Source organism: Colletotrichum siamense (genome assembly GCF_013390195.1).
Source record: "Colletotrichum siamense strain Cg363 chromosome Unknown KSG_Cg363_contig03, whole genome shotgun sequence".
NCBI lineage: Eukaryota > Fungi > Ascomycota > Sordariomycetes > Glomerellales > Glomerellaceae > Colletotrichum > Colletotrichum siamense.
In genome coordinates this window covers 343,956-370,281 of record NW_023501016.1, presented here as the reverse complement: position 1 = coordinate 370,281, position 26,326 = coordinate 343,956, and the positions used below count along the sequence as shown (strand labels likewise).

Here is a 26,326-nt window from a genome sequence, read left to right as displayed (position 1 = left end):
CGCAGACGGAGCACGAGCTGCTCGGTCTCGCGCATCTTAGTTCTCATGGTGCCAACTATCGTAACCCTCCTAGATGGAAATGACTTATCGTCACAATCTATTCTTGGATGCTTTCATTCACTACGACGTCCCCCATCTCCAACGTTAAGTGGAATCTCTCATCTGGGACCACGGCCGCGGGGCGGTCTGATTTGAGTGGCTCCACGGCAAGCGCGGCACATCGCGGGCGGGCAGACAATCATACACGCGAATCATAATACCCCCGCGGAAACAACGAGTTTTACCGTTTAACGGATGGACCACACGATCGTCCGCCTGCCATCCAGTTGGGCCTTATCCACTCCGTCCCACTCTGTTATTGCACACATGGGATGTTATTACGAGCCTAAATGCTGACCATCGGCGCCCTTTTCCACACCGAATCCACGAACATCCATGGCTTCGACGCGGCTCTCGAACATCCCGTGAAGAGGAATATGCAGGTCCGCAACCAAAAGACTAGCCGACAGCTTTTGCCCTGAAGTTAACTCAACTGTCAAGAAAAGTCGGATGCTAGTGCCGATATGACGACAGTAACGAGAGGGCCCGAAGATCCCTCCTCCAGGAACAGGAAGCTTACTTATTTCCTAATTCGTCTGAAGAGACCAAACCGTTTCATTCCCTAACTTTAACAACGACCGCCCACGCGCTTTGACGAGCGTTGGTGGTGTGTGGCCCGTGTCATCTGGACCACTGTTTCGTTTCACGTTCCATGAATCGTCAAGTGCTCCCGGTATTCTGGTGATGAAGAGACGGGGTAAATGCACTAGAACAAACGCCAAATTATGGTTGTCATCCAGTCTCAGATAATCAGGCTGATGAACTTAGAGCTGGTTGGAAGCTCGGTATTCGAAACAGATCCCAACTACGGCTAGACGACGCAGGTCATACGCGCATTTGGTTGAAGAGGAAAACGGACCACAGGAAAAAGACTGGGTGATCTTGTGTAACCCGAGTGAGAGAAGTAATAGTAACCGTCCAAGGGGTGAGAGCGAAGTGAGGTCGAGATGGACACTGTTGAAGCAATCGCTCAGAACACCATGACACAATCAAAGAGTAAGGAAACAAAGATCACAATGTAGAGGCAGGCAATAGTTGAGTCAGCACCAAGATGTATTGCCAAACGAGTGATTAAGAAAGTCCATACTCCAGCTAGAGCAGGCAGTCATATCTCATTATCAGTACCAGTACTGTTACAGATGATCCTCCAAAGAAAGACTACCAATCCCACCAGTTCTCAATCTTGGAATATGTGCATGTGAACCCATTTACTCCTCATCCTCGATCTCAGCCTCGGTGGCGCGCTTCATCATGCGCTTGAAGGCCTGCTCAGTTTCCTGAACGGCGCGGGCGAGGTTGCGGCGAGCCGCGGCGGGGGTGTTGCCAGGCTGGTTCATCTGGACAGGGACGACACCGCCGAAGGGGCCGGCGCGAGCTGCGTTCTGGCAGCGGACCAAGCAGACGTTGTTCTGTCCAGCAACGGTACCAGTGCAAGCCTGGTCAGCGGGGATCTGGGCCCTGAGAGGGAAGTCGGTCATGGCACCATCCTGAGTGAAATGTCAGTGATCTGTAGTAGACACCGCCGAGTGGGTTTACTTACACGGTTGCGGGAGTTCTGGCCCGGGGGAGTGGTGACGACGTTGATGTTGGTCCAGGTGGCACCAGTGGCATCACCGTTGATCATGCAGTCGTAGGGGCCACCACCATCACCGTTGACCTGGTGGAGAGTCATGTCGATGGTTCCGCCAGCGCGGACCTGGGGAAGCTGGTCACCAGTCATGGCCATGATGGCCTTGGTACCAGTCTCGAGATCGTTCTGGCCAGCGCCAACGGTCTCGCCGAAGGTGTCGGCGGAGGCACCCTTGAAGCGGGTGGAATCGGCCTGGAAGGGATCGCGACGAGTGCCGTCACGGGGAGTGCTGGGGTCGACGCCGAGAGCCATGGCAGATCCACCAAGCTCACCGGTGGCGCCAATAATGGCAGCGTGGCCAGCCACCAACTGGGCGGCGGCGAGGACGGAGGCAGCGACGGCGGCTCTGAGAGACATGTTGACTAAGTTAGATAATAAGAAGCTCCTTGCCAGAGGAGGTTAAGACTATTGAATCCTGCCGGAGGAGGAAGAGAAACCTAAAGAGAGAGAAGAACTGAAGAGACTGCTGAAGAGTGAACTGTTGATGCTGATGAGGAAAGGGAAGCCAGAAGAAGCATGGGATTCTCGTCTGCTTTTGTACTCAAGAAACTCTCACGACTTTCAGACGTGCAACCTTTGCATCCCACCATAAGCGCAAGGGGAAAGCAGCATCAGGCGAATCTCCAGCCTCCCGCCTCCCTCCCAGTCCTCGACGATACCAGGGTTGAGATGCACGTCCCACCGTCTGTTGGCCTGGTGGTATTCCAGCTGGCAGCGACCCAAGATCAAGCATACTGTTAGGATTGTTCTATGGTAGGCGCCAAAAGTTGAGGCCAAACACGGCGACCACGACCGCATCTCGTGATGGAGACAAGTTCGAAACTGGGCCTTTACCGATTCGGATCGTCGAAGAGGCTCTGTGTGGAAGCGACCGGGGTGCAAAGTTTGTTGAAGAGCCAATCGCATCGCGATCGCGTGCCCCTCCCCAGGTGGTAGGGAGGGGGAGAAACACTGTCGCAGATCAGAAAACGTTTGTCGCACATCGTTGGGCGGGATGATGTTCCAGGATCTGCGCCACGCCCGTACCATTACTCTATCCAGGCCCACGGCGGAAGAGGGAGAGACCCCTTGCCAGATCCAACATCCCTTCCTTTCCGACCTCCCCACCCAGAGAGTCCAAAACCTCACTCCGGTCGAATTTAACCGTGCGGTGCTCCTGCGGGAAAGGCGAGACGAAGGAGGGTATGCCTGTTTCCAGCCAGCGTTGCCATGAAGCTGCGCTCGGCCTGCAGCAAAGTTCGTCCATAGTGAGGGTGTAGAGAAACTAGCAGCCAAACAGAAGGCAGATATGGAGAGTCTCACGGTGACGGCTATCATCTCAATGTTCTGGAACAGAAGCCCTTGGGGCCCCCCATTCACATTGACAACGGTTGCACCGAGGGCCATTTCGACAGCGGACGACGGTGGATACGCACTAAGACCAGGAGTTGAGATGTCACGTTGGATACATAGCCATGCCCGTCGTCTAGAGTCCGGGCTCTCTCATGCTACTATGCAGTCTCGTTGCTGCAACGGCGGATGGATTTCCACAACGGGACAGAACAGAATCGACGGTGAAGATACAAAGTCCCTGCAGGATGCAGCGATGCTATGCATACACAACTCGCGGGAACTAGCGCTTAGTGCCAGGCACGCCAGGGCAAGCTTCAGCGTCCCGTTGCTTGGTATGGCAGTCTCGCGCGGCTCATTGCCTCATTGGTCTGCCGAAGCCACTTGACTCATCCACTGAGAAGTCTCCGGACATTTTAGCTCAGGCGCCATTCCCAATATGTCAACGGAGGGGAGGGCTGGGAGGCAAGGGGGGCGATAGTCCAGAATCAGGAAGGGGGATGGAAGACTCCGAGCCGGGAGGCTTTGTGACTTGATCGGTGCAGGCATCATCGTTTGGACAGGAGGCGCAGATTGGGGCATCGCTGTGCTGATCCTTTGAATCATTGCAGAGCACGACCCATGGGAGATGCATGAGCCGCCGGTCATTTCTGGCGTATGTCGTGATGCACCAGGATGCTGTTTCTCGTTTCTGGTGGATCTGCCAAAGAGGCCCCCCCTGAGGACATCGTGAGGGGGCCAGGAGGCAGGCAGAGCGACCTGGCCGGAGTGGTTTGCAACAATGCTGGGCAGATCTGGGGAATACGGGCAGTTCGCCATTGGGGGAATCATGGGCAGGGTGTGTCGGTTCTCTCAGTCTCCGATGCAGGCATGGCAATTCTAGACACAGCCGACAGGGAAACAAGAGGCAAGTTGGAGGACTTGATACAGGGGTCACCGCTTGGATGAATGGGACACGAAGCAGTCGGAGCGATTCCGTAGAGAGGGATAGCGCTGCAACGCTCATGAGTCGTCTGCTGTGATTCGACAAGTCTGTGCTTCACCGTGGCACACCTGGAACAGGACCACGGCGCCCCCGCTCGCATACTGCTTCTTAGGAAAAGAAGGCCGGGGGGAATTAAGCTTGGGCAATATGGTTACGTTAGAAACATGACGGCAAATTCAGGCTTATTTTGTCTACGGGGCCTGCGGAGTGGGGGGCTGCTTCAAGGGTCTGGCTCTTTTCGAACATGAGAAAGACGCCCGTTGGTTCGTGGGCGACTGTGAAGCCGAGTTTCTGTCTCGATATGCGTGCGTGTGTGCGGACTTTCGCAGCGCGAGCGCACATCCATCCAGTCTCTTCTCAGTCCCAGCCGTTGCTTGGCCAAGATGCCGGGACCGTCGGCTACCTTACCAACCGAAAAACTCACTAGCCGGGCTGGCTCTGCTGCATCCTGCATGCTCTCAGACCTCTCTCTCTCTCTCTATGTGTTTCTTGCCTCCCAGCCACATCGGAGCGTTTGGGCCGCGAGCCTTGAGTGACATCGCTCAGCCCCTTCCGATGGCTGCTGGCCATCGTGTCTCCCGACTCGGGGCCGACAACCGGCTGGGCGGATCCACCCGCTCTCGGCCGGGCGCCGGTGGGCCTCCGCCCGGCCCATTCCCTCCCCTCCCCTTCACATCCCCTTGAGGCCATCACCACGCGACTTTTGCTAGCAGCCTCACCCCTTACCATAATGATTTGCAATCCCGCCGCTTCTATGCCTGCTGTAGATCAATCACCATCTGGGCCACCAATCGCAACCAACAGTGAGCTCAGCCCCTGTGATGTCAGTGGGGTCGATACGAATGATTTACCGGCTGCTCCCACCTTACGCGGGCGGGTGCGCGAGTCGAGTTTCCAGGCCTAAAATGCCCGCTCATGACCTGACGCGCACTGGCGCCGCAAGCGAGTTTGATCTTCTCCTGCCAAGAGCAACCAAGCCCGCCCTACGAAATACGCCTCGACCGTGTGTGAGTGACGGAGGGCTGAAAAGCACGTTTGACAGCCAGGCCAGCCTAACTAGGAAACTTTAGGAGGGGGATGTGCAAGTCTCTGGAAAAAGCTGAGCTTTGCTTCAAGGCCCAACAGGGCTGGGGGGCGACTACACGGCCACACACTCACTGCCACCTCACGCAGTGTTGCATTACGCGCCAAGAGTGTAAGGCCAGGACGAGGCCACCTGAGGCGCGGCAAAACTTGACTTGGACGAGGCGCTGAAGCAGCTTCCGAGCCGGCCGTTCCCAAGGCTCGGAGGACGAAGTACCTTGTATTATTCTTGGCGCGAGAAGAAAGCTTCGCAGTCTTTGGGGCCCTGGGCGAGGCATTTGCCCAAAGTTGTTTAGTTCATGCACTCTGCAAGGGACGAATCAAACTCTCCATGAGCCGCTTGCCTTTTTCATTCAAGGTGGTGGCGGGATGCAGGTCCACAGTTACTATCTTATGAGGCACGTTTCTGACATTTCACTTTGAGATTTACGAGCCTGTCATTGATGAGAGATATCGACGAGTCAACTGGTTGATGGGATAGACTCTACTGGTGTGCCTTCGTCTTATCATCTGAAGCTAGGGATGAGACGCCCTATCTCCTCGACCGATGTTTCCTCTTGTGAAGGAATAGTTCTTTGGCCCCCTCCGTCTTAACTTTCGCTTACTCTCAACTCAGCAGCTCGCTCACCACTGTCGTGATGTCGCCATCGATGCTCGTTGCCAGTCCGGCATCTTCCAGATCCCACGGGACGGCCGTCTCAGGTCCCATGCCCACCCTCACCAGCTTCACCTTCCCCCCGCATCTCATTACCAGATCCTCGTTGGGCCACCGCAATACGCCCGGCGTCGACATCCCGACGCCAAGCTCCAGGATCACTGTCGTCTTGTCCTCACGATGCACAATGTTCCTGCGAAACTGCTTCCATCTCGACTCCCCCTCCTGGAAAGGCTTCTCGTTGAACCAATGCCCGGCTCTCACGCAGATGTTCATCTTTCCGCCGCAGAACTTGCAAAGGGGCACCTTGCTCGGGTCTGTCAAGATTTGAGATACCGGATCCAGCGACGATTGCGCGTCGGCGACGAGTGGTCCAGAGAGCACCGTCGCCTCCGGTCTGCAATTCGCCAGGCATTGGAACACGGAGTACGAGCCCTGCGGCGTTGACAGCTTTCCAGGCGACAAACCATTTGCGACGAAGAGACCGTCGGCGTTCGAAGTCCTGACATGCGCGTTCTCCCCAAACGTGTCCAGCCAGGATATCAGCGTCCCATACATCGGGGATTTTGGCCATGAGCTGACCATGCCAAGATGCGTGAGATAGTAGCCCCATCGTACCTGTTCGGTCGGCCAGCCAGTGAAGCCGAAGACACTGTACAGAGTTCGCAGCCCGTACTTGAGGAAACCGGGAAAGTGCTTGGCAAACAACGCCGTTGAAGTATAATCCAAACCATCGGAAGCAGATAACCCGGCACCAGCGCTTACGATGACAGCATCTGCCGTCGTTAACCACTGCCTGGCGCGGTCCAGCGAGTCGCACTGGATCAACGGCGACTGCCGGTGCGGGTGATTTACACTTGGCGGGGTTGGCGACATCCCGATCCCTGGTGTCTGCGGGGGAGGCGAGGCCAGGATCTCCTGGTATATGGCATGATCTGCATCCGTGAAGGTGTTGAAGATGATATCGGTGATGGACGTACTCTCGTGGTGCTCGAGCCAATCTGCAACGGTCTTCACCGCGACAGATGCCGCATCTCGCGCCGGGAACGCGAACAACCCGGTCGATATCCCGCAGAAGGCGACGATTTTCCTGCCATCCGGCGTCGCGGGCAAAGCTTCCACGGCGTCGAGCACGGAGCGATAGCATTGGGCGAGCTGCGCAGTCTGCGTCTCGGTCGGCTTCGAGCCGCGTTGCAGTTGCGGTCCAACCGTGTGCACGACGTGCTCTGCGGGCAAACAGTAGCCCTCAGTAACGATCGCCTCGCCCGGCTCGATTTCTCGGCCCCTTGACTCCATGATTCGGTAGCACGCGTCCCGCAGCCGGGGACCTGCAGCCGCGTGAATCACGTTGTCTATGCAGCGGTGAGAAGGTTGGAAGCATCCGAGACCCAGACCGTTGGCGGCATTGGTGATGGCGGTGATGCCGGACAGCGTCGTGATGTCACCTTGCCAGAGCGTGATTCTGACATCTCGGGAGTTGTTTCGTTTGAATGTTTGTGTCGGCTGAATTGAACCGGCAAACGTGAGGAGCCTGTGGGACTGCTGTTGCCGAAGAAGCGCGTCTATGTTGCTCAAGATTGTCTCCGGCAAGGGTGGTTCGGGTTGCCGGACGCACAATAGTTGTTGAAGCAGCCGCAGGTGGCTAGAAGGCTCCAGATCCTCCAATTGATCTTTGATGTGGCTGTGGTGGTGGTGATGGCAGTTGTTGTGTGTATGGCCCTGCTCTGAGCTTCCTTCTGCTTCGTCGAGCAGGTGTACCAAGACTTGCTGCATGCTCGCCATTGTAGTGATTGTCGCTTTGGGAAATATCGTGAGGTTGTGAACTGTGCGTCTCGTGAATAAGTGTCCTAGAGGTTTTAGCATCGTCCTCTTTTGACTAGCAATTCACAATATGCCTTGTCTCTCGATACATGGGAGCATTATGCCGCAGAAGAGTATTTAAGCAATCCAGATGTTGCTGAAGTGAGATTGCAGATTGATGTCAAAATGGATCCGAACTGGGTTGCTTGTGTGATGTTTCGGATGCAAAATACTTCCGCGCCACTGCATCCTCAATTTGATCCCGAAAATTCTCACAAGCATTCTCAACAGCCCATTCACGGAGCTTTCTATTTGGCATTCGAGTCGAATTCACTTCCAATGCTTGCTTGTATCATTGATTTGGACGATTCTGCCTTGAAAAACCGTAAAGTCGGGGTCCTGGCTCAAGCTCACCCAGCTGCGGAATAACCTCAAACTATTGCAACTACACAAAGCCCTACGACTGACACCTGCAGAAGGGGAGTTCTTCTTAATATTGGCTTATTTCTGTCCTCAAAATTGCATGAAAACTTTTTTGTAGCTTTTGTGCAGCTTTTGGATCGAGAGCTATCGCCGCCTGTCACAATAGACGTTTGCTAAAACTCCCTGGTTCTAAGGCTGCGTATCTAGGCACGCGAAGAGACTCATGTAGTACGTGTTCCATAACGCGATCTTGTATTCAGACGAAGGGAGTATCTGCCAAAATCCATACAATGTCAACACGCAGGGGTTTGAGAATATGTTCTTAATGCGGTGCGAAGCAGTTTCTAATACGTTGCCCAGGTATCTTTAAGTGAAAGATAACATGGGCCAGCATAAAACATGTACATGACACGAGGAAATCTTCTTCAGTTTGCATTAATATCGATATACAAGCGAAGTTCTATTAGCAACCTCCATGAGTAAAATCAGATCTGAGGGATTTCATAAGAAGCATCAGTTCGAAACTATGCTATGCTTCTGCTGGTCGTAGAGCAAGTTCAAGTAAAGCTTCTTTATGAGCATTGCTGGAAATAATAATTGAATCCATCACGATGGGAATTGAAGACTACTACAGATGTTCACTCGACAACAATGGTCTGAGCAAAGATCTAGTCAGCGACATAGCCAAAGGCAAAAGCCTGTGTTATGTTGCAAGCATGAGCTTCTGACCAAACTATCACAGGTCTCAATACTTTAGTAATTGCCTGCGTCTGTTACTATGGATGATGTTTCTACCCATCTTTCATCTCGAAGCCTGACGAAGAAGTTGGCTAGATGGTTTCTAGAACCTGTTTGGTGCCAAAGAACCCTTCTGGTACTGCGACGGGTATACCCGTTTGTCTGAACCATCAAAACTTTTCTCGGCCTATGAAATCAAAGTTTTCCTCTTGGTCCGCCAATCATAGATGCGGCTCTAATGCATACAGCATCTGCCGGAATTGACTCAGTGATAGCATTCGATCAAAGAAGAGGCAGATACGCCACCACGCACGAGCTATACCGGAATCGCCAAACCGTTATCTTTCAACGCCATTTTAGAAGCCGTTTGACTCATGTAGGCGTAGTCCATTCGATTCAACGACCGGTAGTCCGGTTCCATGGGTACGGTACTCAAACCGTCGCGTCCCCAATCTGCGTTCAGACCCTGAGTCGTCGAAATTTGTCCGAGTCAAAGCCCATCCGTGGCCGCGTTCGAAGCACGTCACACAACCACCACAGACCATCGATCACAGGAGGAAACATCCGGCCGTGCCCATTCGGAACAAAAACGGCCTTCCGGCGGTTCGCTTCCTGTCACAAACCGACGGATCTACCATCCTCCCGTCAGGCTCTTGCGAGCTTCCTCACGACAACCGGGATGGCAGCCTCCAGAACAGTCGAGGCTGGCTCCACGCCTCCCGTTCTGGAAATCACTTCCCTTCTTGAACAAATACCCGACATCATCTTTGAGATCGCATCGCATCTTCCCACCGAAACGGTACTCAGTCTTGCGCTCACGTGCAAACCACTCCACATCCTGCTTTTCAGTCGCACTTTGAAACGGATATCGACCCGTCAACGACACGTCTTTCTTTTCACACTCATGAGGGACTTGAATAATACGATAAAGGCAGATCACTACTACTGCCATACCTGCGGGAAAATCTACGTCTGGCGGTGTCCGGCGGACAAACCACATGGACCAAAGGATAATTGCCCATTCATCAAGAACGAAATGCATGACACTCTCAACTTTGCGGGGCACACTTGTTTAGGGACCCCAAATCGTTACTGGACTCATAATATTCCGCCGCGCGTTGAGCGGTATGGGAAAGGCATAGCGCTTCACACTGAACGGCAAGGATTCCTCAATTGTTGTGGTACTGGATCGAAGACATAGCGAAGCAACAGACACGGGTTTTGCAAAGATACCATTTCAATCCTTTTCTTAATCATATGAAGATAATACTGAGATAATTATACCAATATCCCCTCTGCCGCCAAACGCCGGAATCATGTGCTATGCTATTCTATCTCTATGCGAGATTTAGTTCAATACGATCTGACCAAGCAGCCACTTGGCCTCCTCAAACACCTCCTCAGGCTTGTTCTCGCCCTCAACAGGGAAGACATCCAGCTCCTCAAGGCCAGCAGGCTCATAGACGCCAACCTGACCCTCCACCATGCTCGCAAGCATGTAGTGCCCCTTCCTCTCATTCATCCTCTTCACGAGTGTCTCGGCCGCACATTGAATGTCAAGGAAGACTACTCTCGCACCCTCGTTCTTGGAGACAACATCTCTCAGAGTGTCACGGTAAGACTTCTTCAGCGCCGAGCAGCTTACGACGACAGAGTCGTACCCCAGGTCCTCTATGGTCTCAACTGCGCGCTTGCCAATGCGACCCAACCACGACGCGCGGTCGTCGTCAGTCAGGGGCAGGTTAGCTCCCATCTTCTCAACAGCTGCCTTGGAGTGCAGCGAGTCGCCCTCGATGAAGGGAACCTTGAGCTCCGAGGCCAAAGAGGTGGCGAGAGTGGACTTGCCGCTGCCGCAGGGTCCAGCAACCATGATGACCGTCTTTGAGGAGGTCTTGGCCTGCTGAACCCAGTGGTTGGCCTTGAAGTACTGGACGAAGTTGCTGACAAGCTGCTGGGTCAAGACAGGAGCCTCCGCCAGCGCAGGGGAGAGCAAGCACGCCGTGTCGGTGACGTAGGTCTTGGACGGCGCAAACTCATCCTTGTCGTACTTGCTCGCGAAGAAGTCGAAGAGCTTGATGGGCGGGTTGGCGGCGGGATCGGGGTTTGACGCACGAAGGCGACGAATCCACTCCTTGGGCTCAACCTCCTCGAACTCTAGACCAGCAGCCTTGAGAGCGGGCAGCAGGTCGTTGGTCCAGCTGAACATCTTCGGGTTGGCGACGTTGGTGAAGACACCGTCGGCATCTGAGGTGGAGATGTCGATGACGGCCTGGGCGACGGTGTCGACGGGGAGCCAAGACGGCGTCTCTTGGAGCTTGGGGAGCGCGCCGACGGTGATTGCGGTCTGCAGCATCAAGGGAATAGCTTCGGTCGCGTTCCAGACGCCGTGCTCGGTGTCTGCGACGATCTGTCCGATGCGGAGCACGCGGGCCTTGACGCCAGACTTCGCGGAGGCGCGGGAGCAGAGATGCTCCGCGACGCACTTGGACTGCGCGTATCCCATGCCCTGCGCCCACTCGAAATCAGGGACAGACTCGGGAACGGGGATAGTCGTGGCGCGAGCGACGGTGCTCACGGAGGAGCAGAAGTTGAAGGTGGCGGTAGATGAGGCGTCATCACCAGCAGCCTTGGCCAACGCAATTAGGTGGTTGACCCCGGCGATGTTGCCCTTCTCGAAGCTGGAGAGGCGCATGTTAAAGTTGACGGACCAGGCGCAGTGGATTACCGTGCGGAGGTCTTGCTTGACCTGGCCATAGGCGGTTTCCGAGAGACCAAGTTTGGGATCGGCGAGATCGGTGGCCAGAGCGACGAGCTTTCTGCGGGAGGTCGCGGGGAGGGTGTGGTAGAGGCGGCGCTGGATGAGAGAGCTCTTCACACGACGAGCGGCATCGGCATCTGAGGACGCGCGGGTGAAGCAGTAGATGGTCTTGATGGTCGGGTCAGCGGCGAGCTTGGCGACGACGTGAGCTCCGAGGGAGCCAGTGGCACCAGTGACAGCCTGTAACAAGTTAGTTGCCATTTGTTGAAGGGCGGGATGGGGATTCTTACGATGGAAGATCGAGGGGCCGCCTTGGGGGCCTCGAAGGTATCGTACTTCTCGATGAGCTCGCTCATCTCAGTCTCGATAGGAACATCAGTGGCAACACCCTCTCCAGAGCCCAGACCCAAGAGGTAAGCACTGAGCTTGTTGATCGACGGATGATCAAAGACGACGGTCTGTCCAAGCTTGCTGCCGCCAATGTCGATTGTCCGGAGGATATCAGATCGCATCTGGATGGCCTGCAGGGAGTCGAGACCGAGAGAGAAGAAGTCGGTGTCGTCGTCAAGGTCAACCTTCTTGGACAAGGCCTGGACGAGCCCCTGACGGATGAAGTCCTTCAACTCAGGCAGGGAGAGCTTCTTCAGGTCACCGCTGCTGGCGTCCGCCTTGTCGTAGACCTCGTCAATCTCCTGGGCGTATCTCTTGTAGAAAGCCTGGCGAATGACACTACCCTTGTCGGTCCTGGGGTAGGCGCAGTCGTAGGGAAGAAGCTTGATCATGTTCTTGGATACACGAGCATAAGCCTCGGCCTTGCGGCTTGCTTCCTCAACTACAGGCCAGACGACCTCCAGAATCTCCTCATCAGTCTTGCCAGCGAGGGCCGGAGCAGGGACGATGAGGGCACCGAGGGATGGGCGTCCGACGCCGAAGATGACGCATTCGGTGATGTTCTTGTTGGAGCGGATAGTGCCCTCCATGTGGACGGGGTTGAACTTCTCGCCGTTGACCAGGGCGATCGTGTCGTCCAAGCGGGCAATGTACTTCCATGCCTTGGGAATCGTGGGATGGGGCTCGAAGAGGTCCTTGGTGCAGTAGGAACCGTCGTCCTGGTTCGTGGCAACCTTCGCCGGCCAGCCCGGGAGAACGCAGCACTCGAACAGGTTCGGGCCGCGGGGAATCCACTTGAGATACGGCTCGAGCTTGTCGTGGACGCGGACGTAGTTCCAGACCTTGTCGTTAGGCGGGCGGAACGAGGTCATCAGTTGACCAACTTCGGTACTGTCTGGTGTCAGTCTTGTTACGAAGGAAGAGTGGGAATCCACTTACGCTCCATAGTGGCCAACGAGGTTGACTCCGTTATTGACCAGAGTGTCGCCGAGGTCGTCAGGGCAGGCGGAGCCGCCGTACATGACGATCTTCAGCTGACGCAGCAGAGCCATGCCTTCGTCAGTTTCGGCGAGAAGCTTCAGCGCATAGGGAACACCGTAAAAGATCTCAAAGTTGTGCTTGCGCATGATGCCAGTGAGATGCTCGCGGGTAAGAGGGAGGTCTGCGTTGTACAGGTGGATGGACTTTCCGGAGTAGATAGCCCGGTACAAGTTGCAGATGCCATGGTTGTGATATAGAGGCAGAGTGATGAAGGCCTTCATGTCCATGCTACTGGAGTAGTTGGCGATGGCAGACTTCTGAGTCTGGTAGATGGGCTTGGGGAGACCAGTTGATCCTAAGAAAGTTAGTGGTACTCTCAGAATCATGAGTATATGTTGACTTACCACTGGAGTGGATGATGTAAATGAGATTGTTCGTCTCAACTGAGAGATCGCGTCCATAGTCCAGCTGGGTATCAGCGTGGACCTCAATGGGGAAGTCAAAGGTCGATTGACCCGCGATCTCAAATACATCGAGGTAGGAAAGGTTCTGCTTGGCACCCTCAGCCGTCTCAAGATACCTCTTGTCGGCAATGAGGAACTTGGCGCCGGTGGTTGTGATGAGAGACTCAATAGCCTCTTGTGAGATTCTCGTCGACAGAAACAGCGTCGTGTGGCCGAGCTTGGTCAGCGCCAGCATGGTGATGAGATAGTCAAAGTTGGACGGGCCCAAGACGGCCACGGTCGTCGGCTTCTCCTCGGAGTTGAGACGGCTGGGGATGCGCTGCTCGTAGAACTTGGCAACGCGGTAGGCGAAGACATCAAGCTGTCGCATCGTGTAGTCGACATAGTTGATGCCAGACGAAGGGTAAGACACAATGACACTGTCCGGGTGCGCCCGGGCGCGACGGCGCACCAGCTCGTCCACCGTCTTGATGGTGCTGTCATCGTTGTCCCAGCCCTGAGCTGCGGCAGCCGTGGACTCGGTGAGGGGATTCGCAGCCAGGCTGGAGCCCGGGAGCTCCGCGCTCGTGGGGCCGTAAACTGAGGGAGGACTCATGGTGGTTGGTGTCGCACGTGGTTCATCCAAAAGTGAGAGCGGTCGGGGAGTACACTGTACCGTCAACAGCTACTCTCTCTGGTTCTCTCAACTGCTGGATGGTTTGGTGATGTCGGTTCGAGTTGGAGATTCACACACCACCCTTTTGAGAGTTTCAATACGGCCCCCGGGACGAGGCGAGTTGCCCATAATTCCGACGCCGGTGAGGCGCGTCCCGCCCTGCTGATGCGTTGCTTGACGCTTCCGAGTGGATGATGGCGGTGATGGCGATCGTGTGGAGGAGGGTCTCCGTCTGCAGGGGTAACAAAATCCGTTTCTCCACAGTTATTGGGGCAAACTGGCGGATTTAAAGCGTTGCGCTAACGGAGAATGACGGATTTCGGGATTGGTAACCGGGATGCGGCCAAGTCACGGATACGAATCCGCTTGATAGAACAGAGCTCCGCGATGCTGCAGCAACTGGAGAGCCACAGTAATTCTTCGCGATGAATTCGTAGCGTGGCTGAAACCGATTTATTATCTTCTTGTCCTGTTGCTCAAAGTCACCTGTTTTGGCACATCATCACTCGAGCACCTTGTTTGTTACCTGTCCACACCCCTCATACACTCCGTTGCGTTGACAGCGTCCGCCCCCCTTTTTTTTCCCCGCTTATGCAAAAACATGAAAAAAAGCCAATTTTACGCTGTGACGCGCATTTCTCTGCATCGCACGCAAAACGCGTCAAAGTCATCACCAACACCTCAATTGCCGTCAATCACTATAGTCCCAGTAGTATTCAAACGTATAACTACACGATAGAGACATAAGGTGTGTATTTCATGCTTCCGTAGCAGTCAATCTACCCATCGAGGCATTGCCAACCCAGCTAGTCACCTCATCCCCATACCATTCGACCAACAAAAGGTCTATTTTCGTCATGAGAGATCAAGATGACATTTGCTGAGGAACAGAAGAAGAGACCTGCTGTATGACTTTATATATCTACTCAGCATACGGTTTGTATGGCTCTGAGTAATATATAAGCATACCAAGGGGCTTGATACGGTTCTTCAGAGCAAATGCTTTGGCAGTCAACAGGATTAATGACTCTCCTGATAGCTCAGCTTGTTCACGATATTGAGCAAGAGTCTACTGCTGTATAGATTGTGCCCTGTTACTTACAGTTTGCCGCTGGTCAGTACATGTCCGTGGTTTATTATATCAGATACATCGAGAAAGACGCCGGGCGACGACGACGATACAATGGCGCCCAGAATATCGAATCTACAGCTATCGACGATCGCGATGATACTGCCATTCGAAGACCAAAAGACCCACGAGCTGGCAAGTATCGTTGGCTGTACCGAACGAACGATTCGACGACATAGATCACGACGTAATATCACTGGCGAAGTGCAGAGATATAAGAGGTGCCGCCAGAGTCGACAAAAGATGGAAATATGGCATCGTACAGAGCTTCTTGAACTACTGCAGTACCGCAGCGATCTATCTCTTGAAGAGATGCAAGATTTCCTATTTGAAGCCTTCGAGATCCAGATCAGTCGTTCTGCAATCAGTCGACAGTTAAACTCAGCTGGCTGGACGAACAAGAAGTCCAAGATTATTGCTGCTCAGCGAAGTGACGAACTACGATACGAGTACTTGTACCGTATACGACGATATCGCCCCGACCAGCTGGTATTCGTCGACGAATCCGGCGTCAATAAGGATACTGGGATACGGAGGACTGGATGGGCGCCGAAAGGGCTTGCTGCGTTTCGAACTGCAGAGATTGATCGGTTTCAGAACTCTCGCGTACAGATCCTGCCAGCCCTCACGTTGAGCGGTATCCTACACTTGACTACGTATTATGGTACGACTGACGGCGATGGGTTCTTTCGTTGGCTACAGGAGTGCCTTATCCCGAAATGTGGGCGTTTTCCAGAGCCAAACTCTGTCATCGTTATGGATAACCTCTCCTGCCATCGTATACCTGAAATCGAGGGTTTATGCCGGGTATCAGGTGTCCATCTCGAGTTTCTGCCTCCGTATTCACCAGACTTCAACCCCATCGAAGAGTACTTCGGCGATCTAAAGCGATACATCAGGAAGACGTATTCGAAGTGGAACAACGATGAGAATGACACTCGGGATTTCATGGAATATCTACGTGACTGCGCTATGGAGATTGGGTATCGTCTACCCCAGATCGAGGGCCATTTCCGCCATTCGTTCGTCAACTTTGATGGGACAGAGCATATATTTGACGATATCGAACTATAAAAGGGAGGATTTGCTGCCAATATTGAACATCAGCAAGCAATCCAAATTTTCATCGTGCGTTCGCGCGCAATAGATCTTAATCGTGTCGTCATATGATGGTCAATCATCAAATCCATGATTGTAGCCAACAAGATTGCCAAAAGGTTAGCCACAAGCGCACCAGAACACAAAAAATATACCGTCGTCCATTGTTTTCGTCGGTAGCTACGTATACATATCAATTTTGCCTGTATAACGGCTGAAACGCGTTGTTGATGCTTGTGACGATGATTTGTGATGATGACACGTCATCACGATCAGAGACTTCAACCATAGTCAGAGACTTCAACTGCCCCTAACCAGTATCGGGATGGACCGAAGTGTATTGTTTGCAGATCCAAAATAACAGTAATTCTATTGCTTTTATACGTATAGAGCGGCAGTGTTGAATCTACGGCTATGGGTAGACTTTTCCGTGGTTGAACACGTCATGCAAAAAAATCGCGCATACAGTCAAACTTCACACCACTCTTGCTGTATCACTCTTCTTCGTTATCCTCCTCCGAGTAATACGTCTCTGTTGACGACGTATCACTCGAGATTTCAATCTGATTGTCCTCATCGCCTTGCTCGATTTCGTCTTGTTCGATCTGTAACTGCGTGGGCAGCATCTGCGACGCTGACAGCAGTGGTGACGAAACGAAACCAAAGAGTTCCGAAACGCCTACAAAGTTAGCCATATTCGACAGTAAACAGCTCTATATACACTCACCACGTCGACCAACTTCAACTGGCGTACCACGGATCTCTTGCTCGATGGATTGACGTGGCACTAGGGCGTCGATATGTCGGGATGACCCCAACTCGCCTGAAACTAGCGCCGCAGAGTTTTCAACTGGCGCCGCCGCCGTCCCTCCTGGCAATCCAGCGTATATTCTTGTATAAACATCTCCTTCTGACTCTCGATGGTTTGAATGAAGTTCAGAGTGAGATACCACGTCGGAGAGGGCGTCAGACTGCCCTCCGTAGTAGGCGCTGTTGTCTATGAAGGATTTGATCGAGTTCCTGACATCTTCGGTAAGATCTTGAGTAAAACCCTGTTCAGTAAACCAAATATCTGGTAACTTGCGAATTGCCCGCAAGCTACTGTCTACTGATCGCAGTTTCTGTAGCTTCTTTCTGAACCCTTCGTCGACGTTATATCGCTTGCCGCGGACGGATATAAACCACTTGATGAAGCTGGCCACTTGATCTAGAGCTTTTCGAGGCGAATCCGGTACCACTGGCGAGGACGAACGAATCGGGAGTGCGATACTTGGTTGACGAGTGCTTGGAAGGTTCAATGGCGGAAGAGTTGGCAACGAATACTGTGAGATGTTCGCATATGGCCAATATGCCGGCGGCGGCGGCGCCGGCGGCGGCAGCTGTACGTATGGGTTAGGATATTGAAGATGACGATCTGGCGCCCCCGCGTTGCCGTATATATTGACGATGGCGTTGCTGTTGGCGTTGGTTAGGCCAGATCTTGACCCTGATGATGGAAGTGCGGCATTTTCAGCCTTCTCTTCCGTCATCACTGTCGTCTCCTGGTTATCATCAACCTCCACGATATTCTTACTTCTCTTGCCCTGGCGTTTCTGATCCTCTATAAACTGGTCGTGAAGAATCTCACCAAGCAGTTCTTTAGGTGGTTCCATATTGTCAACGCCAGCCTGTCCAGTCATAATAGCCTTCGCCCACTTCTCTATATGGTGAGATTTGATCTTGTAGTGCTTCTGGCCTAGTATATAGCACCAGTTGAACTTCTCGTCGCCCGAACTATTCTTACATCTCTGGTACTCTGGGCAGATGTGCGTACGGAGAAGTTGTCTGTGCATACCCTCCTTCCGACGCTCGACGTTTGCAGGATCGTTAGCCTCACGATCGATCGCCTCTTGCATGCCGGCTGAAACGCCTGCTCGGCCACCTTTTCGAGGCGTTCGTACGCCAGTCACTATACCACCAGAGATTGGTACGGCGCTGTATTGCCACTTGACGGTGAGGTGGACTTCACCCCTCTCTTCAGCTTGTTCAAGAGAGGGGACAATATCAACCCATGGAATACTTGGCCAAGTGACCCCTCCAGTAGACGGATAGACCCGAGTGAAGATTGGTGTTGGTTTAGATGCGTTGGTGGGCTTCCTCCAAGCAACGACAACAGCGATATTGGCCTTCTTCACAATATACGAGTGAGCCACTTCTGCCTCAAGTTGGGCGCCGCTGTCTGCCTCCCAGTCTCTACTATTCGCATCTAATACAGGAGCAATACTGAATCTGTTATACGCGATGCTCTCGATGGTTAGATCGAGAACAGGTAAACCGTTACCCTTGAGCGCTGGGCCACGGGTAACCTGGATTTGTAGCAGAGTTGGTTCCTCGTTACCCATATCGTCCTCCTCTTCAAATACATCGTGGAACGACATAAACGTATCATCAGCGCTATGGCGAGGGGCCGTAGGCGTATCGTCCGCAAATCGAGTGGTTTGACGAGGGGTTGGGTTAACTGGGGTCGAGTCTGGTCGAAACGGTGGCATCGACGAAGGCAGAGTACTTCGGAGCCGGATCGTATGCGGCGGATCCTTCTTTCGCTTCCTCTGCGTTGTCGTTGCTTTTTGGCGAGAGGACGCTTTTGGAGCTCTTCGTGATGACGGAGGGGCTATAAGTACACGCTTTCTTCGCGATGTAGACTCAGCCGCCACCAAATCATTAGTCTCGGGTCCAGCCTCGGCGACGATAACCTCCTCGGCGGCCTCCTCGGCGGCCTCTTCGGCGGCGGCAGCCCGGCGAGCCCTCTCGGCGGGCGTAACGATCCTGATCGACGGCGAGGCAGAGCGTTGAGGAGGATCTCTGGCGGCGTCCTGTGCCAGTTGTTGTATACGTCGTTGTTTCCGCGTACCGTTGGCGATGGGTGACGGACGATGCCCAGAAGGGTCATCATCCGCCTGCCGAGCCGCGCGGCGGCGTTTAGGAGGCATCACGATGCCCTCAGATAATGAGATTCAATAGAAATAGATCAATTGAAGCCATCAGAATAGGTCAATTGCCGTACTACGAATATCTACGTGGCGTTGGGCAAATTTTCATGTATATACAGGGATTATGCGTGCGTAATTTCGGCAAAAAGGGGGGGCGGACGCTGTCAACGCAACGGAGTGTAACACCTTCACACGCCAACCACTCGGATAACACCATCATCCCTGCACCGTATTACACAACATGCCTCTTACCACACACTTTACCCTCAACACCGGTGCAAAGATTCCCGCTGTGGGATTCGGCACCTGGCAAGCCGGGCCGCACGAGGTTGAGCGTGCTGTCGAGACTGCCCTGCGTGCCGGTTACCGTCACATTGACTGCGCCGCCATCTACCGCAACGAGGCAGAGGTCGGCGAGGGCATCCGCAAGAGCGGCGTTCCTCGCTCAGAGATCTTTGTCACTGGAAAGCTGTGGAACACCAAGCACAAGGCCGAAGATGTTGAGTCTGGTGTCGACAAGACATTGAAGGACTTGGGCACGGATTACCTCGACTTGTTCCTGATGCACTGGCCCGTGTAAGTCGAATGCATAAATGTGTGAAAGTGAACCCGGAATTGTGCTGACATGATATCCAGTGCTTTCAAGCCTTCGGACAAGTGGTTCCCCATCGACTCCAACGGAGTCTTTGAGCTGGCCGACATCGACCCCGCGGAAACGTGGGCGGCGATGGAGAAGCTGGTTGAAAAGGGTAAGGTCCGCGCCATTGGCGTCTCCAACTTCACCAAGCAGCGTATCGAGGATCTCCTCACCAAGACCAAGACGGTTCCTGCCGTCAACCAGATTGAGGCACACCCCTACCTGCAGCAGCCCGATCTGCTCAGCTACTGCAAGTCCGAGGGCATACAATTGGCTGCCTACTCTCCTCTGGGTAACAACCAGACCGGCGAGCCGAGAACGGTGGATGACCCCCTGGTCGGCGAGCTGAGCAAGAAGCTGGGCATCGACGGCGGCCAGCTTCTGGCCTCCTGGGGTGTGCAGCGTGGCACCGTTGTTCTGCCCAAGAGCGTCACTCCCAGCCGGATAGAGTCCAACTTCAAGGTCCAGGAGCTGCCCGAGGATGTCTTCGCGCAGCTGAACGGCCTGGAGAGGAACAAGAGGTTCAACTGGCAAACGAGATGGGGCTTTGACATTTTCCAGGAGCTAGGCGAGGAGGAAGTCAAGCGTGTGGCGCAGGAGACAGGGCCGGAAAACCTGACAAAGTTCACCGTCTAAAATAGTTAAAGTGTTTTTTGAATGATTATAGACTATGTTTCTCATCCACCTATATCCGGCATCCAAGCGTACGGGTTTGCGTCAATGTCCAAGTACGGGCCAAATGCCGAGGAGTCGAGGTCTAGCCAGTCTGTCGTTTGCCACTCGTCTAGCAGGTTGGAGCCAAGGAGTCCTGGATCTCCTTGGTCCATGAGATCGACGGTGCCAGATCCGGCAGCGTATGCGGAGTTGAAGTCGAATCCGCCCATTGTGGTCGCTCCGTTTCCTTGAGGTTGGGGTAGCTGTGTCTGGGTGTCCGCAGCGGGAGCAGCTGGTCGAGGTGCTGCAGCTTGCGAGGCCATAGGAGGTTGTCCGTTGTTTTTCCGTGTCATCTGTCCCAGGCCTTCCGTTCTGAACTCTTCCAGGATTATGGCATATCGCCGACTTGGAGAATTAGATGCTGTTGCATGAGCGAGGTGTGTTTGGCAACGCTCAGCCAGGTCCATGAGCTTCGCATGCTTTATCTTGCCTTCACTCTCGAGCGAGATACCCCGGCGCTTTTGCTGTATGTCCCAAACGTATGTTACAAGTAAGGCGCAGAACGTGACGTATTGAGTCCACCAGAAAGCGTGGAAGATGGGCCCTTCTGCGGCCATGCCGTCAACAGTCTCCAGTACTGTCCGCGCTGCGCCGAGACATTCCAAGATCTGTGTCTCGCTGCCAGAACTGAGATTACCCAGGAGAAACAGACGATTTGCATGCATGATCGCATGTGAGTAGGCCAGTTTCAGCACAGTGGACTGGCGACGGAAGCTGGGGATCAGCATCGAAGGTCTTATCGAACCCAGGTGTGGTGGAAGGCTGGCGCGCCATTCGTGAATCTTCTCGCTGAAGCGATGTGCGGCGGCAACTCGTTCTTGTTCCGAGATGGCCTTGATAGAGTAGACTTCCCTCGACGTGTTGCCGATTATTTGCGCAATTCTTTGAACAGGATTAGCTTTGAATTCCTATCAGTGTTCGGAACGACCGATAAACTCACTTTACATGACATATCAGGGCGTCAATATGACAATCTGAATGCTCTTCGAAGCGTTCAATGGGCCCCTGCGCAGTCATGTCTTCGTCGTCAACTCGTTCGGGAAAGTCTTGGTCAATATCATCGTCGTGGAAATGCCTTGGTCGACCGAATATCACGCCCAGATACTTATCGAGTACGTAAGCTGTCCAGAATGTTCGCGACCGACATTGGGCCTGGATGTAGTCTGAGTTTCCCGCAGCCAAGTGCCGCTTCTTCGCAGCTTTTCGATGCATTCCGAGGGCGGATATTATTTGCAGTGCGTTCCCGAACGTATACCACGCTCTGTTCATCCGAGAGGTTGTGAGTAGATAGAGCACCTGAATGAGACGAGATTGCGCGGATTCCAGCCTGGGTAGGCCGGTTTCACGCTCGGTCAACTGGAGTGCGACGCAGAATAGACGATCGCTCCTTGCGAGAGATAGCCTTTCATCTTCTGGCTCGTGGAAGCCCTTGGACTTCTCGCTGTGAGCGGTGGCCACGGCGAGGGCCGTAAGTACGATGGATGCCTTGGCGCGGCCGATGTCATGCCAAACAGGTTTGCCCTGAGCGAGATTATTCACCATTGTCTTGAGCCAGGACTCCGCCGTCGGTCGATGCAGAACACGATACGTGGCAATACAGACGTCGAAGTACATGCCAAACAGTTGCTGGAGCTCTCCGTAACTGGGCAATGAGAAGTTGGCGACATCGTCGTCAGTGATTGGCGGCAGAGGCTTGTCACCAGCCAGCATGAGTGGCTGATTCTCCGTTGAAGCGTTGAGATAGTCGGGCACAATGCTGCTGTCGTGTTTAGACAGCCTCTTCCACGCTCGGTGAAGGAAAGTGACGCCCGAAGTCGGGTCGAAGACCTGGCCCTGGATCTCGGCCATGCCAAGCTCGGGCGAGGCTCTTGAGGCTGGGCCCTGGCTCTCGCGCACCTGGCCGCGCAACGAGGATGCTATTACCGGTGCGGATATAGTGCGTCCCCCTGTCTCGGTTGTCTGATACATGACAGGAGGCTCCTCAGAGCCAGACGCCGGGCCGCCAGGGTGAGAGGTGCTAGAGCTTGCAGACCAAACAGCAGACGGAGGCGGCGTCGGAGGTCTTCCACGAGAGTATTTGGCATCGTAGACGCAGGTGAGGCCCTTGCGCGTACACTTGTCGCAGGGAATGGTCCCGCTGCACTTGGCTTTGCGCTGCTTGCAAAAGTCGCATGCGCGGCTCACTTTCTGCGACTTGCGGCGGTTGGCGGCAGCACCGGGCCCGCTGAGCTGTTGCTGCTCGTCGGACAGAGGCGACTGGTGATCGGCGGAGCTGAAGCTTCTTTTCCGTGATTCGCCGATGCTTCCTCCTCCATGGGGACTCGACACCGAGGCTGCTGCTGCTGAGGATGCGCGATGGGCAACATCGGCGGCCGCCGGGCTGGCCGGGCCCGGGAGCGGGCGACGGAACTCGTCCATTGGCCGGTGAGCGGGCCGGAGCCGGAAACTATGTCGCACACCCGGGATGACGGGCAGGGGAGCACTTGGCAGAGCCAGCAAAGGTGTGACGCGGGCGCGCGCACAGTCGGTCGATGGAGAGGAGGTTGGAAAGTCGGAAAAGAAAGAGTTGCAAGAGACAGAAGTCGACGGAAAACGGAGGGGATTTGTCTGGGGAAGGACAAGACTGGAGGATGAGGGGCGGAGGCTGGGGGCACGCGCTAAACATACAGGGGTCTGCAGCCAGAAGCGGGGGAGCCAATGGGCGCTGAGGGTCGCTGTAGCACACCCGCCGATTCATTACTTACTTGAATCAGTTGCTGTCCCTAGGGCGTGTGTGTGTGACCTGCTTTGAGGCGTGGAGGTGGACGGGTCCGGGGAAGATCCGGTGGGAGGGCGGGGAGAGACCGACGGATTTCTGAAAAGACACCACGAGCTTGCCCGGTTTTGCCCGGTTTCATGATGTGAATGTCAGCAAGATGGGTCCTGCCTGCATTCAGACGGGCAACGGTGCTGCACAATGTATTCTCTGATGCTACGCTCGGCACATCATGCCGGATGTCGAGGCTGTATGCTGTTGAGCAAGCAACTCTTGCATGCAGATCTGGAGATAACACTTGGCTTTCTGCCCGTTCGGCCGATCTTTTATTACCGATCATAACCGTAATACAAAGGGACCTTGACCATAGAAGAACAGATGAGATGATGTGTGAGTCAAGTGCGCCGAGATTGACCGGAGATTAGAAGACTTCAAACTTGACTCTTGGGACGAAAGACAACGATGAACAGCACTTCTGACAATACACTGAATCTTGGATACTTGAAAAAGTTTGAACCTCCGTAGATGGAGATAAGGGCATGAGTAAATGTAGACCTATCCAGGTAGTTGATGGAACTGATCGTTTTTCACAAACTGTTGGCTAGTACGTAAGTCCCTTAAACGATGTTACTATGAGCTTGAAGTCACGGCGAACTTTTGTTTCATATCGCACCCAGAACGATGGAACACATACAGTCTTTGTGTTTGATCATCATTTTGAGCTTGATTATAGATCTCCAGATCATCAGTGTGCAAAGTTGAGCGTTCATGTACAGCTGAATTGCAGCGCACATCATCACTTTCCTAAAGAAATAGAAAATGGGCCAGAACGCGATTGTTTCTGATAATTGACGTGAACAATCGCTAAATATGGATAAATGGTCTAACAGTCTTGCGTACATCCACCAAAATTGACCCTCCCGTGAATCCGTGTTTGTCGATGTGCCGGACCCGTACTCCAGCAACGCCATCAAACAGTGCCTAGTCAGTCGCGACGTGAACCTTACAGAGTGTACCTGAACAACGGGCTCTTGTCGCCCATCCGCATAAGCTCCTCCTCGGTGTACTTGGCTCGAACCTCCGCCTCGGACATCTTGTCGCGCCTGTTGTTCTCCCACTTGTAGCTGAGCTCCAGCAGCAGCGCGACGATGACACCGCTGCCGCCAAAGGCCAGAGACAGGCCGAAGCCGGTGTAGTACTTGGGCTTCTCGCTGTCGAGGTACATGTAGCTGCCGATGATGCCACCAATGTTGCCCACGCAGATGTTGAAGGCGACACCGATGGCACGACGGGATGCGGGAGCCAAGTTGTTCGAGGCCCAGGAGGAACCTGCGGGCTGGATGGGGTAGATGCCCATGCAGGTGATGATGACACCGACCATAGCAGCCGCAACGTTGCCGGAGAGGTCGCCCTTGAGGGAGATAACGATAGCGTAGCCGATGGCGATTAGACCGAGAGGGATCGCAACGAAGGGCATGCGCCAGTAGTAGCGGTCCGAGAGGCGGGCGAAGAAGAGGGCGGAGATGGCACCAGCGACGTAGGCAGGGACGGTCATCAGCTGAGCTGTGGTGTTGTTGAATCCCATCGCCTTGGTGATTGTGGGAAGCGTAAACTTGGTTCCTGTACAAGACTTTGTTAGATGTTGTTTTATGCGCACTAGAGGTTGCAAAGTGCTCTGGCTTACCATAACTGCAAGCAGAAGTGGCCAGCAGAGCCCACGCCTGCATGTACAATCTCCAGTTCGTGATAACCGCCTTCATATCGCCCCACTTGAACTTGTCCTCGTTCTCCTCGTCTCTGAAGCGGCCGCCCTGCTTGATAAAATGCTGGATCTCAAGGAAACGAATCTCATCAGGGGACAACCACTTGGTGCTCAGAGCCGGAGTGTCGATCAGGAAGAAAAAGGTCGCAATACCAAGGAGAACAGTAGCAATGCCCTCCAGCAGGAAGATCCAGCGCCAGCCCTCGTAACCACCCACACCATCCATCTTGGCGATTGCAGCGGCCAGAAGACCGGAGAACGCACCAGAGAGCGAGGACGTGCAGTAGAAGCAGGCAATACGGATAGCCAGGTCTCTCGGCATGTACCAAAAAGAAACGAGGTACACAGCGGCGGGGAAGAAGCCTGCTTCGAACACTCCGAGGAGGATGCGGACGGTCAGGAGGCCGGCAAAGTTCTTGACGACGCCGTGGAGGGTCATGATGATTCCCCAGATTGTGACGAGGGAGCCGAGGTACACGGAAGGGCGCTTGAACTTCTTCAAGAGGATGTTGCTAGGCACCTCTGTGAAACGCCGGTTATTGGGTCTTCTTTTGTCATTTTGACAGGTTGCTTAAACTTACCAAGAAGAATGTAGGGAATGAAGAAGAGAGACAACGCAATGTTCCACTGGACACCGTCAAGGCCAAGGTCATCTGCCAACCCCTCGATCTTGGCGTTGCCAATGTTGGCACGGTCAAGATGCGAGGCAAGGTACAGAATCGCAAGCATGGGAACCAAACGATAGTCGACCTAAACTTTTTGTCAGGCTCTGAAACATCATACTGATAACTCGAAGCTCTTACCTTGCGAGTGATCGCCTTCCGTTGCTCAGGTGTGAAGTTGGCATAGAATTCGGCGTCATCGTCGCTCAGACCCAACACGCGCATGTTGTCAATGGTCCGCACCACGGGGCCCTTCTCTGAATCCGAGCCATTTTCGGCCTCTCTGTCGTCAATGAAGGCGATCTCTGGCTTGTCGGTGGCCGACATCTTGGCTCGTGATTGTGTGCAGAAAGGCTTCGGGGGAGGGGGTAGGGGAGGTTGATCTGCCGTTCGAGGTGGTCGTACTCAACTGTTGAGAGAAGAGAAGTGAAGTTGTGAGAGGGAAGAAAGGGGGTGTTTTCTGGCCTGAAGACAGAAGAAAGACCAGACCGAGACCTGAGCAGATCGCGACGTGCCGGTGGCTCATATGTATGTTTCGACGAAGAGGTCCAACTTCCCGGGGCCCCGAGTAAATGGGAGGATTCAGTTACGTTCACGCGCAGGAAGGCAG

General features: G+C 54.0%; 7 protein-coding genes across 7 annotated transcripts; 2 read left to right on the top strand and 5 right to left on the bottom strand.

Moving 5' to 3' along the window:
- Positions 1–1,307: 1,307 nt before the first annotated feature.
- CGCS363_v004067 (uncharacterized protein) lies at positions 1,308–2,086 on the bottom strand (the record flags this gene model as incomplete). The annotated part of the gene is made up of 2 exons (XM_036635916.1): positions 1,308–1,586; positions 1,640–2,086. 2 exons carry the CDS (start codon positions 2,084–2,086, stop codon positions 1,308–1,310), a joined length of 726 nt encoding a protein of 241 aa, XP_036498384.1.
- A 3,647-nt stretch (positions 2,087–5,733) lies between these two features.
- CGCS363_v004066 (Protein-ADP-ribose hydrolase) lies at positions 5,734–7,563 on the bottom strand (the record flags this gene model as incomplete). The annotated part of the gene is made up of 1 exon (XM_036635915.1): positions 5,734–7,563. The coding sequence occupies one exon, from the start codon at positions 7,561–7,563 to the stop codon at positions 5,734–5,736; it is 1,830 nt and encodes a 609-aa protein (XP_036498383.1).
- Positions 7,564–10,090: 2,527 nt separating this feature from the next.
- On the bottom strand, positions 10,091–13,930 carry CGCS363_v004065 (Adenylate-forming reductase Nps11; the record flags this gene model as incomplete). Its single annotated transcript, XM_036635914.1, has 4 exons — positions 10,091–11,740; positions 11,791–12,781; positions 12,830–13,226; positions 13,276–13,930. 4 exons carry the CDS (start codon positions 13,928–13,930, stop codon positions 10,091–10,093), a joined length of 3,693 nt encoding a protein of 1,230 aa, XP_036498382.1.
- Positions 13,931–15,362: 1,432 nt separating this feature from the next.
- Positions 15,363–16,193, top strand: CGCS363_v004064 (uncharacterized protein; the record flags this gene model as incomplete). The annotated part of the gene is made up of 1 exon (XM_036635913.1): positions 15,363–16,193. One exon carries the CDS (start codon positions 15,363–15,365, stop codon positions 16,191–16,193), a length of 831 nt encoding a protein of 276 aa, XP_036498381.1.
- Positions 16,194–19,427: 3,234 nt separating this feature from the next.
- Positions 19,428–20,459, top strand: CGCS363_v004063 (alcohol dehydrogenase; the record flags this gene model as incomplete). The annotated part of the gene is made up of 2 exons (XM_036635912.1): positions 19,428–19,762; positions 19,823–20,459. 2 exons carry the CDS (start codon positions 19,428–19,430, stop codon positions 20,457–20,459), a joined length of 972 nt encoding a protein of 323 aa, XP_036498388.1.
- Positions 20,460–20,500: 41 nt separating this feature from the next.
- On the bottom strand, positions 20,501–22,955 carry ASG1-7 (Activator of stress genes 1; the record flags this gene model as incomplete). The annotated part of the gene is made up of 2 exons (XM_036635911.1): positions 20,501–21,419; positions 21,478–22,955. 2 exons carry the CDS (start codon positions 22,953–22,955, stop codon positions 20,501–20,503), a joined length of 2,397 nt encoding a protein of 798 aa, XP_036498387.1.
- Positions 22,956–24,295: 1,340 nt separating this feature from the next.
- On the bottom strand, positions 24,296–26,043 carry CGCS363_v004061 (putative transporter; the record flags this gene model as incomplete). The annotated part of the gene is made up of 4 exons (XM_036635910.1): positions 24,296–24,912; positions 24,977–25,576; positions 25,636–25,804; positions 25,858–26,043. 4 exons carry the CDS (start codon positions 26,041–26,043, stop codon positions 24,296–24,298), a joined length of 1,572 nt encoding a protein of 523 aa, XP_036498386.1.
- Between the last annotated feature and the right edge of the window lie 283 nt (positions 26,044–26,326).